The sequence below is a fragment of the Dama dama genome, chromosome 2 (genome assembly GCF_033118175.1).
Source record: "Dama dama isolate Ldn47 chromosome 2, ASM3311817v1, whole genome shotgun sequence".
Taxonomy (NCBI): Eukaryota; Metazoa; Chordata; class Mammalia; order Artiodactyla; family Cervidae; genus Dama; species Dama dama.
The window spans coordinates 6,677,324-6,702,251 of NC_083682.1; the positions used below are offsets into that span (position 1 = coordinate 6,677,324).

General features: G+C 41.1%; 1 protein-coding gene across 3 annotated transcripts in view; it reads right to left on the reverse strand.

Moving 5' to 3' along the window:
* The window catches only part of PACS1 (phosphofurin acidic cluster sorting protein 1), a 144,184-nt gene that overhangs the window by 34,344 nt on the left and 84,912 nt on the right, over positions 1-24,928 (reverse strand). For all 3 annotated transcript variants that reach the window (XM_061163212.1, XM_061163214.1, XM_061163213.1), the window contains exon 2: positions 3,248-3,335. In XM_061163212.1, the coding sequence (XP_061019195.1) occupies positions 3,248-3,335 (88 nt within the window). The remainder of the gene's footprint in view (positions 1-3,247; positions 3,336-24,928) is intronic.

The following is a 24,928-nucleotide window of genomic DNA, read 5'->3' on the forward strand; positions in this document are numbered from 1 at the left end:
TGTGTGTGTGTGTGTGTGTGTGTGTGTGTGTACATGTATATATACACACACACATGTATATGCATACATATATATATATAATTCTAATCTTCACTTGAAAACTCAAATGTCATTTATTTTACTGGCCAAAGATATTCTCAGTTGTTTCCCCTCGAAGTGACAGGCTCACACTGTTCATTTTCAAGAAACTATCTTCCAAATTCCTGAGTCTGAGTAAGTTTGTCTGTAAGCCCTTCTTTTGATATGAACGGTGTTCTGTGAAAAAGCAGATACTTCAAGTCACAGCTCAGTCATCAGGCAGCTTCCTCCATGAAGCAGGAGCGCTGTGTGCACATTTTCATTTCATTACGCAGACTATTCAAAAGGCATGTGCTCCAGGGCTGAGACAAAATAAATGAACAATTCTTACTGTCCTTCTTCAAGGACATTCTTAAGCAAACCTGGCTTTTCCCCTTTTCCTTGCAGTCTGCGATGGTGGGCACACGATGACTGCTGACACAATGGGGAGGCCGCCCTGATGTGAAGGGAGGACCAGCTGCTTTGTTAGAGGAAACACTGCCTGAAACTGCCCACCCTGGCCAGGCGCCATAGCAGCCAATCGCGGGAGTTATTTTACCACAGGAGGTCCTGGTAAGGAACACGGAACTAACAAGCCACCACCCACCGGAAGAATTTGCGAAAGGTCAAAAGGAGACACCAGACCGTATGTCCTACCAACGTCCCTGGGTCCCCCTCGCTGGCGTCCATCTTGGCTGAGCAATGCAGGTGCCCCCAGGAAGCACCCTGAGTCAGAATGATTGGCCAGAGACAGCCTGGAAACTCATCCCATCACCATAAAACCCGACGCTGCGCCCCGCGTGGCAGAGCGGTCCTCCTGGGTTCCCTTACCCTGCTGCCCTCCGCCCAGGCGTCTCTTCCCAATCAAGTCGCCTGCTTTTTCAGCACGTGTATCTCCTTGGACAATCCATTTCCAACTGTTAGACAAGAGCCTGCTCTCGGTCCCAGGAGGAGGTCCCACTTCCTGCAACAGCTTCATCAACCACTGCGCTTGTAACTTCAGTGCAAATGTCAACAAGGTGGAAAGGCCAAGTCAAGTCCCAGCACTAGCATGAAAACAGGTTTGACCTCCTGTATCCTGTGAGGGGGTCTTGGGGAGCCCAGGCTCTGCAGACCCTATTTTGAGGATAGCTGCTCAATCAGCAGGTAAAGGTCCTTAAAGGCAAGAGTTTGGGTCTGTTTTGTTCGCTGCTCAATCTCCTGTGCCTAGAACGACACTTATGGAGCCTATAACAGGTGCTCCATAAATATTTATTAGATGAATGTGTAAATGAATAAATAAGTGACTGGATAAATGAATGTATTAACATCTGTAATTACTTTCAGCTGCTTGGAAGTCGAGCAGAAAATTTCGGATATTTGTAGTTTTTGGGTATAATTTAAAATTTTACAGAATGTTAAATATTTGATTAGGAAAGAAAAGAAATTATTTCTTTTGGCAAAGGCGTTTAACTGCAGGGAAGGCAAAAACAGCAGGGAACTTTCCAAACCACACCAACAATGTTTGCACTGGAAAGCACTGGCTTTTAGCAAGGAAATAATTCCTGAAAACTGGAACACTGCCTGTGACCTAGAAATGAGTACGAAATAGGGAAAGGAGGAAAAGACACCACAAGTTTCCACTTGCCCGTCACGGCCCCTCACTTGCTTTTTCACCTCATGGTGTCTGGGAATGTCTCACAGAATTGGGAGGAATTATCCCTGGTGGCTTAGCTGGTAAAGAATCTGCCAGCCAATGCAGGAGAGCTGGGTTAAAAATCCCTGGGTCTGGGAAGATCCCCTGGAGAAGGAAATGGCAACCCACTCCAGTATTCTTGCCTGGGAAACCACATGGACAGAGGAGCCTGGCGGGCCACAGTTCATGGGGCTGCAAGAGTGGGACACGACTCAGTGACTAAAACCACCATGGACCGAGATGAAAAGGGAGTTTCAATGTAAGCGGCACACAGAAGTCACACAGGGAGTAATTAAAATGTTTCAAGTTTTTTTTTTAATGTGTCTTTATCCATGTAGCCACACCAGGTCTTAGCTGCCACACTAGGGGTCTTCAGTTGGGGCATGTGAACTTTAGTTGTGGCAGGTGGGATCCATCCAGCTCCCTGACCTGGGCCTCCTGCATTGGGAGAACAGTCTTAGCGCTATACTGGACAACCAGGGAAGTCCCAAAATGTTTCAGGTTTCGAGGACTAAATTAACATAATGTATTTATCTCAGAAACAGAACTGAGGACTTCAGTGTATGGTTCATGTACTACAAAAATGCTACAGATGTGGGTTTTAATAAAGCCAAAAAACTGCTGCGTAACAGGTGAGCCAGTAACCAAACATCCTGGTTAGTAGGGAGTGGCCATACAGCTCCCTATTTCTCCAAGAAACAAAACTCCATGAATCACAAATACACTCTTCTTAAGCGGAAGAATTCCATCATTTCATGGATCCAGAGGCTCTTCAGACTCTCAGTAAGGAAGAGGGACCCGTCATTAAAAAGGCATCGGTTAAGGAAGGTCCTGTGTTGCAGTTTAACCACCACCCATGTGATGGCTCTCTGCTTTCTACTTCTGCCACCTGGAAATCACCTGGCAACAAACAGACCCCTTGACCTTTCTGGAGTTCGGTTTCTCTTGAAACTGAAATTCCAGAACGCTTAGAGTATGCATCTTGGTGAAATATTTTGGGTCCCTTGGAGATATTGGGTGAGTTCAGGAATTAAATGTGGGGATTACTCAGAAGATGAAATATCCCAGTAAATTTTAAACTGTCAAGCCTGAAATAATAACCTATAAATTTCTTTCACCCTGTGGAAAACCGCCAAAGCTGTCTCCCCAACCCATGTATCTGCTTATACCCAGAAATCCCAGGAATAAGACTGAAACCTACACTTGCCATGCTAGTAATTTCTGAATTTCTTGATCTTCATGCTAATCCTGTTAATAGGCAGGGCAGGGAGAGCCACTTTTATCCTTCAGACAAAGAAACTGAGACCTAAAGAGACTGAGTGCTTTAACTAAGAGGTAGAACTGGGATTCAGTATTTCGTGAGCTAGACCACCTTCCCACAGTTCCATCTTCTTTGCTGAGTGAAGGACTCAGCAAGGGATGCTGGTCTCCTACCAGCATCTCTGAAGCCCTGACAGTGGGCACAAGGTTATCCAGCTTCCGTGGGCCTTGAGCAAACAATCATGCTCAGCTCACCTGCAGCTTCACAGCGATGACCACTGAGTTAAGATCTTTGTCCATTTCTTTTAGCATGACGAGTTTCTTCAGGGTCAAGCTGAACAGCCTAGAAAAATTTAGAGAAAGAAGATCCAGTCAAAGGTAAGGAACTTATGAGAAAAGAGATACACCATCTGTTGCAGAAATGCTGCTTTACCTAGAGGAAGAAAGTTAGAACGCTCTTTACTGTGTCCATCGTCAGTAAAAGAGCACTCTTCTTATTTAACTTTTGTACTTGCTCAGGGTCAAAAGGTATATTGTTCTGTGAACTTTTGTGGGTGTCCCTTTATCTCCAGCAAATACCAACATGCCTTTTCACCCCTGATATGTAGGAGCAGTTTCAGTGGGGGGGGGGAGTAGACCGGGGTTGGGGGCATCAACGTTTACTTTGCTTGCCCAGCTCCTCCCCTACCTTTTGGTCTAATCACCCAAGACACAGATGCAAATCTTTATCAACAAGGAGATGATCCACACAAACAGAACAGAAGCCTTTTGGCAAGAAACGCTTTCAGAGACCACTGGTTCGATTTCAGCCAAACTTCGCATCAAACATGGAGAAACTCTTCAGGGCCACGATGAGGACATACCCCTTAATTAAAAGCGACAGGGCTGTCCCTCACTCTGGAGTCTCAGCATCTCTAGTCTGACTCGACCTTGGCCTCCAAGGCAGGACGACCCTGGACTTCTAGGGGGAGCCGGCAGGGAGACCTCAGACGCTGCCTCTCAGCTCCTGGGCTGAGTGGTTCATGCCCTTTTCCTCTCATCTCTGGAGGGCCGAGGGGCACACGGGGGATGCTGCTGACCCGAGTCAGGTCCTGCGCTCATTTTCCCCCTGCTTCCCGGCTCGTCTCATCTTTGTGCTCCCTCCTCACGCTCTAAGCTCCAGTCGCCCTGAAATCACCTCCGTTCCTCTGGTGCCCAGACTCGCTCACCTCTGGGCCTTCTACCAAAGGGCAGGGCACACGACGGCCACTCGGCAAATATTTGTTAATGAAGTTTAACAACTTCCTAACAGGGCCTCTAGGGAAAACCAGGTAAACAAGAATATGTGTTGAAGACATTCATGAAAAAAAAAAAAAGGGAACAAATCCAGATCAACAGAACTCAATTCACCCTTGCCCCAAACGCTTGGCTAAGATCTGGTAACTTCTGAAGGGAGCAAATAAATCTCTTTCTTTCCTTTTGCTTTGAGTCACAATCAAAATCAACTAAAAGAAAGTCTATTAGGTCTTTTCATATATATTATTTCATCCAGACTTCACAAACATGACTCCGTGTGTGAGTGTGTGTGTGAAGGGGGTGGGGTGGCTGGGTGGGGAAGGCTCACTGCTGAACCGATGGAGGAAGAAACAGACTCTAAACAGTCATGACTCAGCTAAACGCCCACAGCCAGTGAGTGACAGAACTGCATTCTCAACTCCAGTCTCCTCGTGGTAAGCAAATAATACCCCCTAATCCTCAGAACCTGGAAATCTTCTTCATGGCAAAAGGAACTCCAAAGATGGTGTTAAGGATGCCGAGGTGGGGAGGCGATTCTCAATTGTCTACAGACTTATGAGTCTTTCTAAGGGGGAGGCAGGCAGGCCGAAGTCAAAGAATGAGATGTGACCACAGAAGCAGAAGTCACAGTGATGTGTGTCTGGCTCTGAAGATGGAAAAACCCCCGGGTTCGGGGCCATGGAATGTAGGTGGCCTCTAGATGCTGGAAAAGCAAGAAAACCGATGCTCCCTGGAGCCTCCAGAAGAAATGCAGCCACGCCACCACCTTGAATTTGGCCCAGTGAAATCCATTTTGGACTTTTGATCTCCAGAATCATGAAAATAAATGTGGGTTTTGTTTTACGTCACTATGTCCGTGGTCTTCTGTTACAGCAGCTGTTGGCGCTAATACACTCGCCCCTGAGGCCCCCCTGACACGGCTGCCTGCTCTGTCACTGACTGGAGCTCCTGAAACACGCTCAGGTCTGTGAAGTAGGAATCACCGCAAGTTCCTGCTTGGCCCCCGCCCCCTGCCCCATCAATGACTACCCGCAGCATCATTTGTTTCTCCTTTCCTTTCAGAGTAGAAATGTGCTGGCCCAAAGGAACTCTGGTGCTGTCAACACCCAAGGGATTGCTATACTTTACATAGTTGACGATTAAGAAATGTAACTAACTACACTGTTTAGCTGATTTCCAAGCCTTGCTGGAAAGGAAAGGGAACACGACAAGGAAAGGAAAGGAAAGAGAAAGGATGAACAACATGGAAGAGCCTGGATATTCCCAATTTTGTTCCTCTTCTAAGGCTGTTAATTACGAATGCTTCTGATAAGTTATGTTTTTGTTTGTTTCAAAGCAGGGGCTTCCCTGGTGGCTCAGATGGTAAAGAATCCACCTGCCAATCCAGGAGACCTGGGTGCCACTGGGATGGGAAGATCCCCTGGAGAAGGGAATGGCTCCCCACTTGAGTATTCTTGCCTGGGAAATCCCATGGACAGAGGAGCCTGGCGGGCTACAGTCCATGGGGTTGCAAAGAGTCAGACATAACTGAGTCACTGACACTTACGCTTTCAAAGCACCTACAAACGGATGCACTGGTGCTAAATAAACTCACCCTAAGAAGAAGAGCCACAGGAGTAAACTGGGAACATGTGTGTTTCTGTCTCTGCTTGCCATCCTTCACTCTCTCACACATGCCACACGTGAGTGAGCATCGCCTGACCAGGCACTGCGATGGTGGGAGGTGGGAGGATGCGGTCCACAGCCTCGTGGGGACAGCCCGGTAGGGAACACAAGCAATGACCGACACGACACTCCTGTCCTCAGCAATTTTATGCCCCGTGAGACGCCGGACCATCTCTCCTTTCACATAACATATAAAACACTGCAGGCAATATGGTGGAATCCTTTTCAGGAAGGAAAAACACACTACAGACCAATAAGTATTTGGCGAATCAATGAACAAACCTGTATGCCACAGCACCTGATGTTAACAAGAAAGCCAAGAATGATTCAGTCCCTTAGATAACAAAACACTGATTAATAGCAAGACTGGATGTGTTTAATGTTCGCTCAGAAACCAGACACACCACATATGATTTCCATGCTATTGGCAGTGAGTTCAATAGGTCTTTTTAGTTGTTTGTTTTTAGTGGTATCACTCAAGGGGATGTGGGGACGTAAATGTATTCCAGTTCTTCATAGCGTAAGAAAAATGTCTGTAACTCATTAAGCATCTGCATGTGTGCATGCTCGGTCAGTCGTGTCCAACTCTTTTGTGACCCCATGGACTAGAGCCCGCCAGGCTCCTCTGTCCACAGGATTTCTCTCGGCAAGAGTACTGGAGTGGGTTGCTATTTCCTCCTCCAGGAGATCTTCCCCACCGAGGGAATTAAGCCAATGTCTCCTCCATCTCCTGCATTGACAGGCGGATTCTTTACCACTGAGCCACCTGGAAAACCCCCATTCTCACGTAAGTCTTACAATAATTCTAAGATGTGGGTACTATACCCACTGTACAGACAAGGATGTCGAGAAGGATTAAGAGACTTGCCCAGGGTCACACAACAAAGTGGTTGAGCCAAGACGCAAACTCAAGTTTATCTTAGTCCAGAAGTCAATTAAAACCAGTGCAAGGCACTTATTTGACAATCAGAAGAAATTATTTTAATTACAAGTAAATATTTTCAACATATATCTTAACAGAAAAACTCCGATTAAATAAGACACATTTCTCCTTAAACCCACACTCACACAATACTGACTGAAACAGCTGCAGATGGAGTTCTGAGGATGACTGAGCCTGGCAGGACATTCTGACTGAAGGTGTCTCAACAAACACAAGACTGAGTTAGATGCTGATCGTAGGGTTTTCTGTTAGCCTATGTTTTTATTGGTTGGACACTTCTTATGTAGTAAGGCCTTCCCCGATCATACTCCTGCTTTCATCCATTTTTCTACATCAGTAAAGATTTGGCTCTTACTCTGTTAGAAATGGGGAGCCACTCACTGGCTTTAGGTGAGAGAGACATAGGCTCTTCAATAGGCTTCTTTTAGCTGTTCTACTAGGGCAGAATGAAGGGAAGAAAAGGAAAAGGGGAAAAAGTTGAGAGTGAGGAAGCAACTATAGTAGTGCAAAACTACAGATGACAGATGTTTGGAGCCTGGGAGCAGAGGGGGTAGTGAGAACCGGTTTGAATCCTGGATATATTGCTGAACACACAGGGGTTTGGATGAGAACATTTGGAAATATGCACAGGAAGATGAAGTCAGAGGAACACTGATGGCATAATCTCTGCTTGTGAGCAGTTCTTGGGAGGATGGGGATTAAGTATATCCAACAGTTTGCCAATAAATGTAACAGTGCATACGTAATACAAGTGCTAAATTACACAAAAGGAGATCATGAGTAATTGAGCGACGGTTTCAGTAAGGATATGTTATCTGAGCCCAAGCAAATTCTCTCCAGAAATTGTTTTCTTTTAGATCCTATTGGACTAAATCTGAAAGAAGAAAGAATAAAGCTTGACAACTAGGTAGCAAAGGGAACAAAAATACATTAAGAATCTTTAAAAACCTTCTAAATTATTCTAGTTTGTACGCTGCTGTAAGATAAAACAGAAACCACCTTAAGTGATATCTACAAATGATCCCCAGTCTGCATTTAACAGCTGTTTCAAACTTATTCCCAAGCAAACTGGAACTGGACTGGCTCAGCAGGAGAGAAACAGTTTCATACTCCATCTCAGCCCCCATCTCCTTCCTGACAGGCTATATCAGCGAACAGTGCAGTGGCCATGTTTTGGACAGAAAAAGGGAGAAGAAAGGAGAAACAGAGATCTGGATGAAATAAAACACTGAAAATCCTGTCTCTGGATCAAACGGACGGTCCCTGTGGGACCAGAGCAGATAAATGCTGGACTAGACGCCAAGTGGCCTGGGTTACTCTTTTGTCCCAAGAAATGGCTGCGTCACACGAGCAAGCCTTGCCTCTCCCCCCTGCAGATCTTTAATCCTAAAATGAGAAGAGTAAGCTCTGCCTTACCCCTCCAACCCGCATTTATCAAGATAAAGAGCACACCAGTAGAAAAAAATTACAGGAAAGCTTTTCCTCTGTGGGACTAACTCTCCATTTCTGTAACTGTCTCCATTTTAACACGGCACTGTGGAAGTCTGCATGAGCTTCAAAAACCAGAACACAAAAGGCAAATTTCTGAGCAGTGTTTTTTACGGCTTAAGAGGTTACTTGACTATGTAGATACTGAACTCATTATATGAAATTGCATAATTTTGACTATGAAACAACTAACTAAGGCACCACAACTAGAGAAAAGTCTGTACACAGCAATGAAGGCGTTATTATTTTAAAATGAGTAATCTTAGGGCTTTCCAGGTGGTCGAGTGGTTAAGAATCTGCCTGCCAATGCAGGGTTCGATCCCTGCTCCAGGAACTAAGATCTCACACGCCTTGTGGCAACTAAGCCCGTGCACCACAGCTACTGATCTGTGCTCTAGAACTCGCGAGCCACAACTACTGAAGCCCGTGCGCCCTTAGAGCAAGCGCCCTGCAACACGAGAAGCCATGGCAGTGAGAAGCTCACACACCACAAGCAGAGAGTAGCCCCCACTCACCGCAGCTAAAGAACAGCCTGGGCACGGCAATGAAGAGCCAGAACAGCCAAAATAAATGCATACATTAACAAATCTTTAAAAAATAATAAAAGATAAAATGAGCAACCCTAAAGCGGATTTTTAAAGAGTAAAGCAACTAAATCATCATCCTGAAAGGCACAACGTGGAAGAGATGGGTTGAAGGAGATATAGAGAGGAGATTTTACCATGAACAGATGAGAGGAAAAAAGATTTCCTGTCTGACTGTCTCACAAGAAATCAGATGGCACGAGACACTGTTCAAACGGAGAAACACCAGAGGATGAGAAAAATTTAGACCCAAACAAGAAACGGAATCCAGGAAGATGCTCCAGGCCATCGGACGTGACTCTGGGAAGCAGAGGACCGTCGGGTTGTGAGTAAACCCTTAATTTTCAGCTACTCAGCATATTGTTATCTTTAGGGTATAAATGCCAATCACTTGCACAAGCCAACAAAATTTACAATGTTTTCCCCTCTTTCTACAACGTCCTTGATGAGACTCTTCTGGATGCGAAAACAGGCCTCGGATGCAGGGTGAGGTGGCGGGGAGGGGCTTTTCTATTCAAGTTAGACTTGAGAATTCTTGGGTCTAGGACTTCCCCAGGGGTCCAGTGGCTAAGACTCCGTGCTCCCAATACAGGGCGCCCAGGGTTCGATCCCTGGTCAGGGAACTAGATCATGCATGCCACAACTAAAAGACCCCACATGCCACAATTAAGATCCAATATTCTGCAACTAAAACTCGGTGCAGCCAAATAAATAAATAAATATTTTTTGGAAAAGGATCAGATTCTCCCTCAAAAAAAAAAAATTCTCAAGTCTGCAGCTCCTTAGTAATATAGAAGAGACTTAAGTGTATATTTCTCATCTATAAAACAGAACTGCTGTGTGGACTAACGAATGGGGAAAGCAGCCAGCACAGAGCCTGGCACATCAGAAGTGCTCAGAAAGGGTGCATGCCGTCAGCGTCGGACAAGCCCCAGTCACTTAAATTACAGCCCCTCACTGTGACAACCCCTTAATCCACATTGTTTCAGTGACAGAGGCAGAGGGCACGTGTGGGAAGAACAAAAACAAACAAACAAAACTCTCCAGGGTGCAGCCAAAAATAACAGGGGCAAGAACCAACAAAATACATGAAAACAAAAATAGACCTTCCACGGAAGACTCCCAAAGCAAGCATGGCTGAGTATTAGGGACTTATTAATACATGTTATCACGTTAATAAGCTCAAAAGAAAAAATACAATTATTTTATTAGATGCTAAAAATGGATTTGGCAAAATTCAACACGGATTCCTAATTTTTAAAAGACCCTTGGAAAAAGAACAATAGAAAAATACTTCCTAAAAAAAAATACTTCCTTAACATAAACTTTAAATATATATGCTTTTCATATAGTTAGCATCAGGACTGAAGCTGAGAGACCAGAGCCAGGAACAATATATGGGCCTATCTCTGCTGTTTATATAAAACTGGTCTGAAAAGTTGGGTGAAGTAATCAGAAAAAAATGATATAAAAAGCTGAAAGGAGGGGACAAAGCTATCCCATTTGCAGGTGTGTGACTGTGTTCTAGAACTCAAGAGAATGAACCAAAAAGCTAGTGGAGTCATTAAGAAAATATTAAATACACAAAAACCAAAAGTTTCCGTAATGCACACGCTAACCAATAATTAAGTATAATTGGAAAGTAAGGAGAGATGCCTGCTGCAGCATTCAAGTAGGAAATGACTTCCTAATTAACTTCAAAGTGCTTCAGAAAAAAAATGGGACCAAATTTTAATAATTGTTTAATGTAGGAAATTAACATATATGGAGCTGCACTAAACTCTTCTACTTTTCTGTAGGCTTTAAAAATTTCTTCTAGGGGAAAAAAGAATAAAGAAGAGGGCTTCACCCAATAGGATATTAACATGTATTCTAAAGCTGAAGTATTGAAAATACCTTGTTGTTGAGAAAAGAATACACAAAGAGATCAATGGAAGGGAACAGAGTCCAAAATTAGGCCAAGTATAGGGAACCTCCCCTTGTGGTACAGTGGTTATGAATCGGCCTTACAATGCAGGCAACAGAGGTTTAATGTCTGGTTGGGGATCTTAATTCCACAGGCTGTGGAGCAACTAAGCCCGAGCACTGCAACTACTCAGCCTGCACACCCCAACTAAGACCAGATAAATAAGTAAACAGGTAAATAAACATTAAAAACAATTAGGCCAAGTATAAATAAGAGTTTACTCTATGTAAGAAATAGATAAATTAATTAATAAATAGCATTAGAAAACTGGCTAGCTATTTGAACAAAAACAATGATGAATCTCCGTCTCGTTCCTTACTCAAAGTAAATTTCAGATGGATTAAAGATTTAAATAGAAAAAAGAAAGCCATAAAAGTATTAGAAGAAAACATGGACAATTTAAAAAATAATCTTCTGGTGGGGAAGGGCTTTCTAAGCATCACACCAAATCAGAACCCATAGAGGAACTGACTGACACACATAAAAATCAAAAACTTCTATAGAGTAAATAATAAAACAGAAATTTAGAAGTATCCAAAGAGATTTAAAGATTTTAACAACTAACATGAAAAGCATTTATGATATAATGTCAAAACTTTAACATGCAAAGAGTTATTACAAATCAATAGAAAAAAAATTTCAAAATAAAAATTGGCAGAGGACATTAATAGGCAATTCACAGAAAAAGAAAAAGGAGTGGTGAAAAAACACAAACAGGTATTTAATTTTATTATTAATCAGATAAATAAAAATAACAACTATACTGAAAGAATGAGAAAAAGTGACAAGACCCAGGGTTGGGAAATACAGGGAAAAGGCACTCTAATATACTGAATGAAACCTACTAGAGATTTTCATTTTTAGAGAGCAGTTTCATAATAAGCATTAAATTTTTAATATGTATACCTTTCAGAAGAACTGTACAAAAAAGATCTTTATGATCCAGATAATCACAATGGTGTGATCACTCACCTAGAGCCAGACATCCTGGAACACAAAGTCAAGTTGGCCTTAGGAAGCATCACTACAAACAAAGCTAGTGGAGGTGATGGAATTTCAGTTGAGCTCTTTCAAATCCTAAAAGACGATGCTGTGAAAGTGTTGCACTCAATATGCCAACAAACTTGGAAAACTCAGCAGCAATCACAAGACTGGAAAAGGTCAGTTTTCATTCCAATCCCAAAGAAAGGCAATGCCAAAGAATGTTCAAGCTACCACACAATTGCACTCATCTCACACGCTAGTAAAGTAATGCTCAAAATTCTCCAAGTCAGGCTTCAACCGTACGTGAACCATGAACTTCCACATGTTCAAGCTGGATTTAGAAAAGGCAGAGGAACCAGAGATCAATTGCCAACATCCAATGGGTCATTGAAAAAGCAAGAGAGTTCCATAAAATTATCTACTCTGCTTTATTGACTATGCCAAAGCCTTTGACTGTGTGGATCACAACAAACTGTGGAAAATTCAAGAGATGGGAATACCAGACCACCTGACATGCCTCCTGAGAAATCTGTATGTAGGTCAAGAAGCAACAGTTAGAACTGGACATGGAACAACAGACTGGTTCCAAATAGGGAAAGGAGTATGTCAAGGCTGTATATTGTCACCCTGCTTATTTAACTTACATGCAGAGTACATCATGAGAAACACTGGGCTGGAAGAAGCACAAGCTGGAATCAAGATTGCTGGGAGAAATATCAATAACCTCAGATATGTTGATGACACCACCCTAATGGCAGAAAGCAAAGAACTAAAGAGCCTCCTGATGAAGGTAAAAGAGGAGAGTGAAAAAGTTGGCTTAAAACTCAACATTCAGAAAACTAAGATCATGGCATCCAGTCCCATCACTTCATGGCAACTAGATGGGGAAAACAATGGAAACAGTGACACACTTACTCTCTTGGGCTCCAAAATCACTGCAGATTTCGTAGACTGTAGCCATGAAATCAAAAGAGGCTTGCTCCTTGGACGAAAAGCTATAAGCAACCTAGATAGCATATTAAAAAGCAGAGACATTATTTTGCCAACAAAGGTCCATCTAGTCAAAACTATGGTTTTTCCAGTAGTCACGTACGGATGTGAGGGTTGGACTATAAAGAAGGCTGAATGCTGAAGAATTAGTGCTTTTGAACTGTGGTGCTGGAGAAGACTCTTGAGAGTCCCTTGGACTGCAAGGAGATCAAACCAGTCCATTCTAAAGGAAATCAGTCCTGAATATTCATTGGAAGGACTGATGCTAAAGCTGAAACTCCAATACTTTGGTTATCTGATGTGAAGAACTGACTCATAGGAAAAGACCCTGATGTTGGGAAAGACTGAAGGCGGGAGAAGAAGGAGAACACAGAGAATGAGATGGTTGGATGGCATCACTGACTCGATGGACATGAGTTTGAATAAGCTCCAGGAGTTGGTGATACACATGAAGCCTGGCATGCTACAGTCCATGAGGTCACGAGGAGGCAGACACAACTGAGCAACTGAACTGAACTGATACCTTTTGAAAGTATAATCCCACTTTTAGAAATTTATGTAAGAAGATACAGCAGTGCATATAGGGAACTGATTAACAAAAAAAACTTATTTATATAAGAAGCAATGTATAGTTTCTAGAAGGAATGATGTAGATCTATACATATTAAATTGAGAAAATATAATAATTATAGTATACCTCCATTTTTGTCAACATTTCTAACATTCAGTTTTCATACAAATGGAAAATCATTTCAACAAATTTTTATAGTGGTCATTGCTGGGAAGTGGAATTCCACCTTATTCTTATCATTTTCTTTAAGTTTTTTGGTATTGTTTACATTAAAAATATTTATTTTTCTTACCAAAAAATATATGCCCATTTTTGGAGATTTTTTTAATAGTGATAATTATTAAAACTAGGTGACAGGGTACCTATGTAGGAGATCACCATTTTATTTTTTCTAGTTTTGAAAATTTTTAAGTTAAAAAATAAACAATTTGTTGTAAAAGAAACAGGCTGAGCAGAAATCAGAAGGCTATACAATAAGTGCATGAAAAGATGCTCAACATCATTAATTGTCAGAGAAATACAACATGGATGGACTTGGAGTGTATCATGCTGAGTGAAATAAGCCAAAGACAAATACTGTGTGATGTCATTTAGATGTGGAATTGAAAACATACAACAAACTAGTGAATATAACAAAAAAGCAGTCTCATGGATATAGAGAATAAGTGAATGGTTACCAGTGGGGGTTGGCAATATAGGGTTAGGGGATTAAGAGGTACAAGCAAATATAAAATAAGCTACAAGCATATATTGCGCAACAACTATAAATGAAGTATAACTTTAAAAACTGTGAATCACCATATTTTATGCTTGTATATCAACTATACTTCAATAAAAAAATCAGAGGGCTATAATCACTAAAGGGCACTTAGTTTAAAAGTATGGTTTAAATGAGGGAAAAAAGGTCCATCAAACTATTAATAATTCTAAGCCCATTCATATAACTGAAACAAAAGGTAAAAATTAGACAAAATAGGTTAGAATCCCAGAATCCTGGAGCTGAATGCACTATGGCCATTTTACAGGCTCTAAGAGATGAGATATGAAAAACAGCTCTTTTAAGTCAAACACATTCCCTTCAATTAGAATGAGTATAGATGCTAAAAGCTGAGTATTATACCAAACCAAACCAGACTCATGTTCTCCTCTGCAAAAGTGCTACTTAACAGCTCCTTAAAGAAATCAAGGAGAAGTTTAAACAATATTGAAATGTCAAATATCTCCCTCACATGTTAAAATAAATGTTCAACTTAAAAAAAATGTAATGAAAATGGTCAATTTGACTCTGTAATGAGTGTTTTAACAAAAAACATTTTATCTCACTTTACAAGGTAGAATGAAACATGATTTACAGCTGAAAAATACTAGATAGGCACTCAACAGGATGGCAACCCACTTCAGTATTTTTGCCTGGAGAATTCCACGGACAGAGCAGCCTGGTCGGCTACAGTCTGTGGCGTCGCAAAGAGTCGGACATGACTGAGTGACTAACGCTTTTCACTTAACAGGAAAGGAAAGCAGATAACTAATAATAAACACATAAAAAGATGCCCAAACCCATCAGTAACAAGGAAAATGCAAATCAAACCACAGTGAGATACTATTTCACAGTCACCAGCGTAGCAAAAATTCTAAATCTGACAATATCAAGTGCTGTGATTAGAGTGATCAGAACAATTACACATTGCTGGTGGGAGGGCAACTTGGTCCATCTACTTTGGCAGAGCTGGCTTTACAAAGCAAAGCTGAAGAATGCACATCCCCTGTGGTAGAGTCTACAAACAGACCCTAGATCAGTGGTTCTCTAAGTACGGTCTGGAACTCAGGGTGTCCTTCCGGGAGGTATGTGAAGTCAAAACTATTTTCAAAATAGTTCTAAGATGTTGCTTCCTATTTCACTGTCATTCTCACCTAACTATGAAAGTGTCTTCCACTCATGTGTGATACTGTAACAAATCTGAATGCAGAAGTAGATGCAAGAAATCAGTTTTCATAAAGTCAGTAAAGAGCTGTGATAAAAATGTGCAACAATGCCATATTTTTCGTTAATCTTTTTGTTTCAGAAGTTGTAGTTTTTCTTTCAGAAAAGTTTTTGTTTTTACTTTATTACTTTATTTTAAAATTATTGCTATTTTAATAAATTAATAAATAAACATTTCTATTTTAATTTGTAGTAAATATTAATAGCTATAACCCACCAGAAGACATGTCTTTGGCATGAAGATTTGTACCCCGGTAAAAAAAAATCCAAACAAACAAAAAAGATCAAACAAAAAATTGGTTACCACCACAAATATCTATCAACATACATGCACACACAGTAATACAATGGAATATTACATACACATCAATGGAAATGAATTAATTACAGATATACACAACAGTAAGAAAAGAGAATACAGTTAATATGATTCCATGTACATAAAGCTCAGAACACACAACTCTAAACAATACACTGTTCATGGAGACAAATACTCAAGCGAATGACAGAAAGAATTCTGTACTGAGGATAGCGGTTAGTTACCTCTGATGGGGAGGGAAAAGAATGCAACAAAAGAGGAACACACAAGGAACTCAGAATGATTAACTTCTTTTTCTTAAATCGCGTAGGAGGTTTTCGGGTGTTTGTTGTAAAATGATTTATATAGTATATATTTAATATATATTTTATAGTATATATATTATATATTTTTACATATTTTATAAATAGTATATATTTTAGTATCGTATATATTTTGTATTTTATACAAATATATATTTTATAAATTTATGTTTTATAAATATATAGCATGTATTTTATAATTTTATATATGTTAATAAATTTATATATATTATATATAAGTATATATTATAAATTATATATATATAAATATTCTTATAAATCCTTATAAATTTATATATATTTTATATATATAAATTTTTATATATTTTATAAATATTCTTATATATCTATACTCAATATTCAGTAGAATACTCAATATTTAATAAAAATAACTAGAAAGCACTCTGGTTCAAGACCTGGGAAAAGATGAAGCAGATCTAAAAATGGGGCCAAGTTGGGTGCATTCACTCACTAAATTTTTCTTAAGCATCAACCATGTACTAATATTCTTAAGGGATTTTTCAAGGGAAACAAAATACACAAAATTCCCACCCTTAAGGAGCTCACAGGAAGAGAAGCTGGACTTCCACTTCACAGAAGAAAGGAGAAGCTGCAGCAGATCAGCACTCCTGCCAAGAACAATGGGAAAAACTGGCTGGAACACAGGAATGGTCTGTTTTAAAGTAGTAGAGAGCATCCGGAGGGGCCATAAGAAGAGAATCTTGAGAAGGGAGTTGACTTCTGTAGTAAATTACAGATTCTGAACATGAGCAGGAGGCAGAGAACCTGGGCTTTGCGTCAGACACCAGCAAAATGGAGGCTTCAAATCTTCAAAACTGCCAGGTTTTCTCTGAGGACATTTGCTGAATACTGAGGGTGCGTGAGACAGTAAAGAGCTAAGCAGAAATCTCGTGAAAAGCAGTTTTGTTACATAAAGAATGTGAGCTCTACCAGGGAAAAGGGTCCTGAGAACACATAAGGGTTTCTGGAAAACCCTGGAGGGCTGGGGAGAACCAGAAGTTAGTAAATCTGAGCCTCAGCAGAGTTGCAAATTCAACTTCCATCTAGTACAGTTGCTGACTGGATTAAGGTCATCAGCCCAGCAGAGGGAAAAGTGATCCTGTCTGGACAAGAATATCGTCACCTGGAGCTCCTACAGTTACTTTTGTTTGCAAAGCCTGACATTACTAGACATGGTGAAGACAGGACCACACCACTGAAAACTAAGGGGAGAAAAACAGACTGACGGAGACCTAAAGACGATCCAGATGTTAAGTGGCAGCTGAAAAACACCTAAAAATAACAATAATTAATCTGGTTTTAAAAAAAAAAAAGGAGAAAAGTAGGAAAAGGGAGATGAAAAGATGGAGAATTTTACCATAAGACTACAGACCTATACATAAGCACCTACAGAGACAATTTATAAGTTACATATCTCCTCCAATCATGAGACTTGTATATTCAACAGCCTGTGAAAGTTGCTTAGTCGTGTCCAACTCTGTGACTCCATGGACTATATATTCAACTACTTACTGGCTGGCAGTTCTCCTTTGAAGTACCAATAGCATCTCAAACCCAACATGTTCAAAAACCAAACTCTCCTCAGTAAACTTCCTCCTTTCCACTGGTCACAGTCCATTCTATAAAGCAAACAGGAAATCTAGGAGTGACCTACATTAGCTCTCACTCCCCTGCCTTCACAACCCAACCATTACCAAGGGCTGTCAACGATGCCTCCAAAGGGTTCTCAAATCCATTTCTTCCCATTGTCACCAGCACTGACCAACTCTAAGACATCATAACCTACTTCTGCAACAGCCTCCTAAGCAGCCTACCTACACTCCTGCATCCCTTCAGCTTCTTTACCTTGTGGTTACACAGATATTTTGATTATATCTGGTATCCTGCAGCTTCAATTAATATGTCTCCCAACCAGGCCAGTGGTGCTAGTGGTTAAGAACCCGCCTATCAGTAGAGGAGACACAGGAGACTTGGGTTTGATCCCTGGGTTGAAAAGATCCCCTGGAGAAGGGAATGGCTACCTACTCCAGTATTCTTGCCTAGAAAAATCCCATGGACAAAGGAGCCTGGCGAAATACAATCCTTGAGGGAGCATAGAGTCAGACATGACTAAGCAACTGAGCACAACCAGGTTCAGTGAGGACACTGACAATGCTGTTTAAGCTCACCATAGCAGGCACCAATCAGAGGCACCAATCCAGGCACCTAATGGAGAGTCCAGCTCATAGCACTGGACATACTGTTGAATGAGTGAACATACTTTCTAGAGTTCTGTCCTTGAAAACTGAGTGGGAGTTTCTATACAGACTACTTGATTAGTCACAGACCCAATTCACCAAGCAGTGTCAATTCCAGGCAAGCAAAAAATAAAAAAGGATAAGTAAAGTCTCTGAGTGGCTGACTTTAGAATAAAGAATACAATAACTGGTTTTAGATTAAATCAGCTCTAGATTGCCGTGCTCAGTCGCTCAGTGCATCCAACTCTGTGACCTCAAGGACTGCAGCCCGCCAGGATCCTCTGTCCATGGGGATTCTCCAGACAAGAATACTGGAGTGGGTTGCCATGCCCTCCTCCTTCATGCCCTTCCCAACCCAGGGATTGAGCCCCAGTCTCCCACATTGCAGGCGTATTCTTTACCATATGAGCCACCAGGGAAGCCCATGAATACTGGAGTGGATAGCCTATCCCTCCTCCAGGGGATCTTCCCAACCCAGGAATCGAACTGGGGTCTCCTGCATTGCAGGTAGATTCTTTACTAGCTGAGCTACCAGGGAAGCCCAGTTCTAGATTAAAGTTGCCAAAATCAGAGAAGTATCTTTCTGTGGATCATGTTTTCAATTCTCTTAGGTATGTATGACCAGTGGAACTGCTGGGTCAATGGTAAATTTATGTTCAGCTTCTTAATAAATCGCCAAAGTATTTTCCAAAGTGGTTGTGCCATTATGTATTCCCACCAGCAATGTCTGAGGTTCCTGTTTTCTCAACAACCTCACAAACATTCATTACTGTCTACCTTTTTGACTATGGCTATTTTAGAGTGTGTGAAGTGGTATCTCATTGTGGTTTTAATTTGCATTTCCTTAATGACTAATTTACATTTCCCCAGTGACTAATTTGCTTATAATGATGAGTATCTTTTCATGTACTTATTTACCATATCTTTAGTGAAATGTCTATTCAGATATTTTGCCCATTTAAAAATTGGGTTGTCTGTCTTATTATTAAGTTTGGCAGGAGAAACATCAACAACCTCAGATATGCAGATGATACCACTCTAATGGCATAAAGTGAAGAGGAAGTAAAGAACCTCTTGATGAAGGTGAAGGAGGAGAGTGAAAAAGCCAGCTCAAAACTAAATATTAAAAAACTAAGATCATGGCATCCGGCCCCATCATTTCAAGGCAAATAGAAGGAAAAAAGGTGGAAGCAGTGACAGATTTCCTCTTCTTGAGCTCTAAAATCACTGCAGGAAAGCCTGGCAACCCACTCCAGTATTCTTGCCTGGAGAATCTCATGGACAGAGGAGCCTAAGAGGCTACAGTCCATGGGGTGGCAAAGTGTCAGACACAACTGAGCAACTGAGCATAGGCAGTGTGTTGAAAAGCAAAGACATTACCTTGCCAGCAAAGGTACATATGGTCAAGGCTATGGTCTTTGCAGTGGTCATATATGGTTGTGAGAGCTGGACTGTAAAGAAGGCAGAGCACCAAAGAATTGATGCCTTCGAAATGTGGTGCTGCAGAAGACTTCTAAGAGTTCTTTCGACTGCAAGGAGATCAAACCAGTCAATCCTAAAAGGAAATCAACCCTGAATACTCATTGGAAGGACTGATGCTGAAGCTCTAATACTTTGGTCATCTGACACGAACAGCTGCCTCGTTGAAAAAGACCCTGATACTGGGAAAGATTGAGGGCAGGAGGAGAAGGGGACAACAGAGGATGAGATGGCTGGATGGCATCACTGATGCAATGGCCATAAACTTAGGCAAACTTCAGAAGATGGTGAGGGACAGGGAGGCCTGGAATGCTGCAGTTCATGGGATCGTGGAGAGTGGGACACAACTGGGCAACTGAACAAGTTTTTAATATATTCTGAATGTAAGGCTTTTCTCTGACAGTGGACTTTTAATCACAATAAAGGAATTCAGAAGAGACTTGAAAATATCTTCTATGTGCTGAAGAGAAAACAACTTTGAATTCAGAACTATATGCACATACAAAATACATTTTAGAATGAGAATTAATTAAAACATTTTCTGATAACAAAAACTGAGTTTACTACCAAAAGACCCTCCTATATGTGTATTACTTTTATATTCCACTATGTAACAATACAAATGGCTTTAAATGACACGTGTTTGTTATCTCACAGTTTCTATGTGTTAGAAACTCAGAAGTAGCTGAGCTGGGTGGTCCTAGCTCAAGGTGTCTCAGGAGGCTGCAGCTGGGATGTAGGCCAAGGTTGCAATCCTTCTGACCAGGGTCTGCTTTCTTTCCAGGTGGCTCGTTCATAGTACTGGCTGGTGGTGACAAGTGGCCTTGATTCCTCTCCCAGGACTGACTGATAACCTCAGGACATGTCAGCTGGCTTCCTCACAGAGTGAGCGGGTCCAAGAAAAAGCAAGGCAACAATGCCATGTATTTTATGACCTAGCCTCAGAAGTCACACTCCATCATTTTGGCGATGTCCTAATGGTTACACAGGTCAGTCCTGTTCAGTGTGGGAGGGATACTAAGAGTGTGAATCCCTGAGAGGGTGAATCACTGGGGCATCTTAGAGGCTGGCTTGAACCTCAGTATACCTTCTTAAGGACATACTATAAAAACAAGAAAATGGTACTAGAAGACCAAGGTCAGGACAGAAAAATAAATGATGAACAAAGAAAATAGTAAAAATGTGAATAATTTAAACAAACTGCTAATATGAGACAAGAATGACTATGTTTAATTTACCCACGGTAAATACAACATGCATGGTAAGAGAGACTGCCTGAAATCAGAGCATGTTTTTAAAGTCCCTGAATTGTTTCAGAGGAAAATGGAAACTAATGTTAAACTCTTAAGTATACACTTTCATAGTTTGAGAGTAATCACCAAGAAACTGAAAACTGAAAGTCTGAGAGTCCCTAGGACAGCAAGATCAAACCAGTCAATCCTAAAGGAAATCAACCCTAAATATTCATTGGAAGGACTGATGCTGAAGCTCCAATATGCTGGCCACTTGATGCTGACTCACTGGAAAAGACTTTGATGCTGGGAAAGATTAAGGGCAGGAGGAGAAGGGGGTGACAGAGGATGAGATGGTTGGATGGCATCACCGACTGAAAGGACATGAGTTTGAGTAAACTCTGGGAGTTGGTGATGGACAGGAAAGCCTGGCGTACTGCAGTCCATGGGGTCACAGAGAGTCAGACATAACTAAGTGACTCAACAACAATAACAAATCTTTCAAATTGGTAGTTCAAATGGATTGTGAGAAAAAAAGAATCAATTTAATCAGTTCAAAAGGAAACAGGAAATGGGTTTTACAAAGGAAATACAGGAAAAAAGAAATCATAATAGAAATCAGAAATATTCAGAACCAAACATAAACTAAAACATTATATATCAACTTTGTTATTGCTACTAAAGAGGTTCTTAGAGGAAACTTTATCTTACTGTTGCTTTTCAGAGGAAACAATAGTCTCAAGTGGTTATATTAGAAAAGAAATGCCAAAATTAATGAATTAAGCAGCCAGTAAGAGGTAAAAAAAAACAACAAAAAAAAACCCCCTAAAAACTCAACCCAAATCAACCAACCGAACAAAACACTAGTGAAACAAACCAAAAATATCTAAAAGTAAGAAAATGATAAAGATAAAGCAAATTTCATAAAATAGAAAATAAACATACATGACTTAATAGACTAATAAAATTCATAAACCAGAATCATTTTTTAAAGGGACATACTCCAGACAAAGCAGAGATTTATGAGCATGCCGCAAACCATTTCATGCAAATAAAACTGAAAACTTAGATGAAAAGGGCAGATTCCTAAAAAATATAACATACCAGAAATGACTTTGGAAGCTAGAGAAAAGCTGAATGGCTGTGTAAACACTAAAGACATCGAGCACTGATTTTAACTCTTCTGAAAAAGAAAACAGCAGGTCCACATAATTTTTAGAGGCAAATTCTATCAGCTATTCAAGGGAGAGATAATATTAATTTGCACACATTCTTCCAGAGGATCAAAAAGACAGAACACTTTCCAATCCATTTCATAAAATTTACATATCGTTAATACCCAAGAAAGAAAAATTATTTGTAAAGCAGTATTAGCTGAGGTAGTACAGAATTAGTGAAGGGACAGAAAGATAGACCATCGGAATGGACCAGAGTGCCCAGAAACAACCTCACAATTATACAGAAGTTTGACAGAAGAAAAAGGCAGCATTTCATTAACTTGGAAAAGAAAACACTATGAAACAGAAAAAAAAAAAAAAATCAGATCCACACCATGTATAAAAATAATCTCCATGTGAAGTAAATACTTCAATGTGAAGTGCAAAATTGTAAGAGAAATATGGGAGAGTATCTTTCATACTCTGAAGGATGGATTTCTCAAAAAAGACACTGAAAAACATCGAGAAATTCAATTATCGTAAAATTAGGAATTTCTGTTCATCAGGAGATACCACAGAGTGAAAACACAAATCATGAACTTGGAGAAAATATTTGAGACTCGTAATACTCACAAAGGGTCTATAATATAAAGAACTCCTGTAGTTCACTATGAAAAAGACTGACAAATCAATAGAAAAGTGGGCAAGAGACATGAACAGATGTTTCATGTTTCCAGAAGAGGAAACAGTAATGGCTAATAAATACACAGAAATATGCTCACCCTCATTATGAATCAGAGAAATGCAAACTGAAATCAAAATATCATTTTACACCCACAAAACTGGCAACACTCAATGTGGGTGAAGATGCAGGGCGACAGGAATTCATATGCTGCCAGTGGGAGTTCCATCACTCAGGAAACTTTCAGGCATCATCGTATGAAGCCAAACATGAGTGAAACCCATGATCCAGCACTTTCACTCCTCCGGCCCTGTGTATCAGAAGACAGGTACAACTGTGCTCATAGCACTCACTAGTTATGTGACCTTGGGCGAGCCACTTCGTCTTCCTATGCCCCTGTTTCTTCATCTGCAAAACGTGGATTGTAATACCAACTCTTGGGCTAGTTGTCAGGATTCATATATATTCATATATATATATTCATATATATAAAAGCACTGAGAACAGTGCCTCCCTAGAAGCTCTCTGGGCTTGGGTGGATGGGTGGTGGTACTGTTCACTGAAATGAGGGCGTTAGGGGAAAGTTTTGGGGTGAATAGAAAAGTCAGGACATTGTTAGAGTTTGAGACAGCTTGAATATCCAAGTAGACACAGTAAGTAGACCGCTGGCTACGAGTCTTGAGCTCAACGGAAAGATTAGACTAGAGATATGGATTTAGGACTCATGGCATAAAGAAGACATACAAAGCACTGGGAACAGGTAAGATCTTCCGGAGGAAAGTTCAAATAAGAAAGAAGGCCAGGGGACTTCCCTGGTGGTCCAGCGGCTAAGAACCATGCTTCAGTGGTTCAGCTTTCACTGCAGCAGGCTTGAATTCAATCTCTGTCGGGGAACTAGGATCCCGCATGCCCCGTAGAGTAGCAAACAAACAAACAAATGAAAGAATGAATGCAAGCTCTATATGAGATTAAAAGAAAAGAAAGAAAGAAGGCCAAGGATGGGCATTGTGATGCATGCAAGTCTGGCAGAGAAGGAAGGTCCAGTAAAGGGGACGGAGAAGTTGCCAGTGAGGAAGGAAAAGGATGAGCCTGCATAAGCCTAGGGATGAAAGCTCTTAAGAAACTGTCCAACGCTGCCGAGAAGCAGAGTAAGCCGAGGAGAGAAAACTGATCACTGGATTTAGCAAAACGGAAATCCTGGTGATCCCAATATGCGTTTCGGTCAAAACAAAAGCTTGACATACCCTTTCTCATAAGAAATAAAAGCAGTTGTAGATGGAGGGGAGGACAGAGGAGAAAATTTTGAGCTAGAGAAAGAGCACCATGGTACCCGGTTCACTTCCTGACCAGTGTGTGAGTCTTTAACAGTGCACATTTTCTAGCATTCGGCTGCTTGTGAAAAGTGTTGGGGCCAAGTGGCCTCATCTGAGGTTCCCTGTGGTTCCCAGAGTTCCCCTGGGGACACAGAAAACAAGTTTCATCTGAGAATGTGGGGAAGAGAGGTGACTGGAGACTTGAAATGGAATAAACCAACTGAATAGAAAAGATGTATTTTAAAGTAGCTCTGGTGATGCTCTAGGATTATATACGAGAAAAATGATATAGCACACGAGTGCCCAGAAAGGTTCGATTTCTGTCCTGCCACATCATTATCCCAGGGTCACTGTACTATTTTTGAAATCACAGAGATGACGAACTGATCTGAATCTCCTCTGCAATGAGACTTGACTGATAAAAGGAATAACACATGAGAAAGAAACCTTTAACTCTGTACAGTTCAAAAGAAGCATGGTGACAGCAGGAGGCCGAAACCAGAGATCGATGCTCTCGTCCCCATCTGTGCAGGCATCACAGCCACTGGGATGCTGCAGCTTCCCATGATCTGAAGAGTCAGGAAGCGGACACCCAGCTGCTTTCCTGACTCCTTTCCTTTCTCATTCGCCTTCTCTTTCCTGTATTCCCCTCTCCTGACATCCACCCTGACAGATTCTTACAGTGTTTAAACAAACAAAAAACTGTGTAATCTGGATTCAAGATGGCTTTCTCTACAAAGACAACAT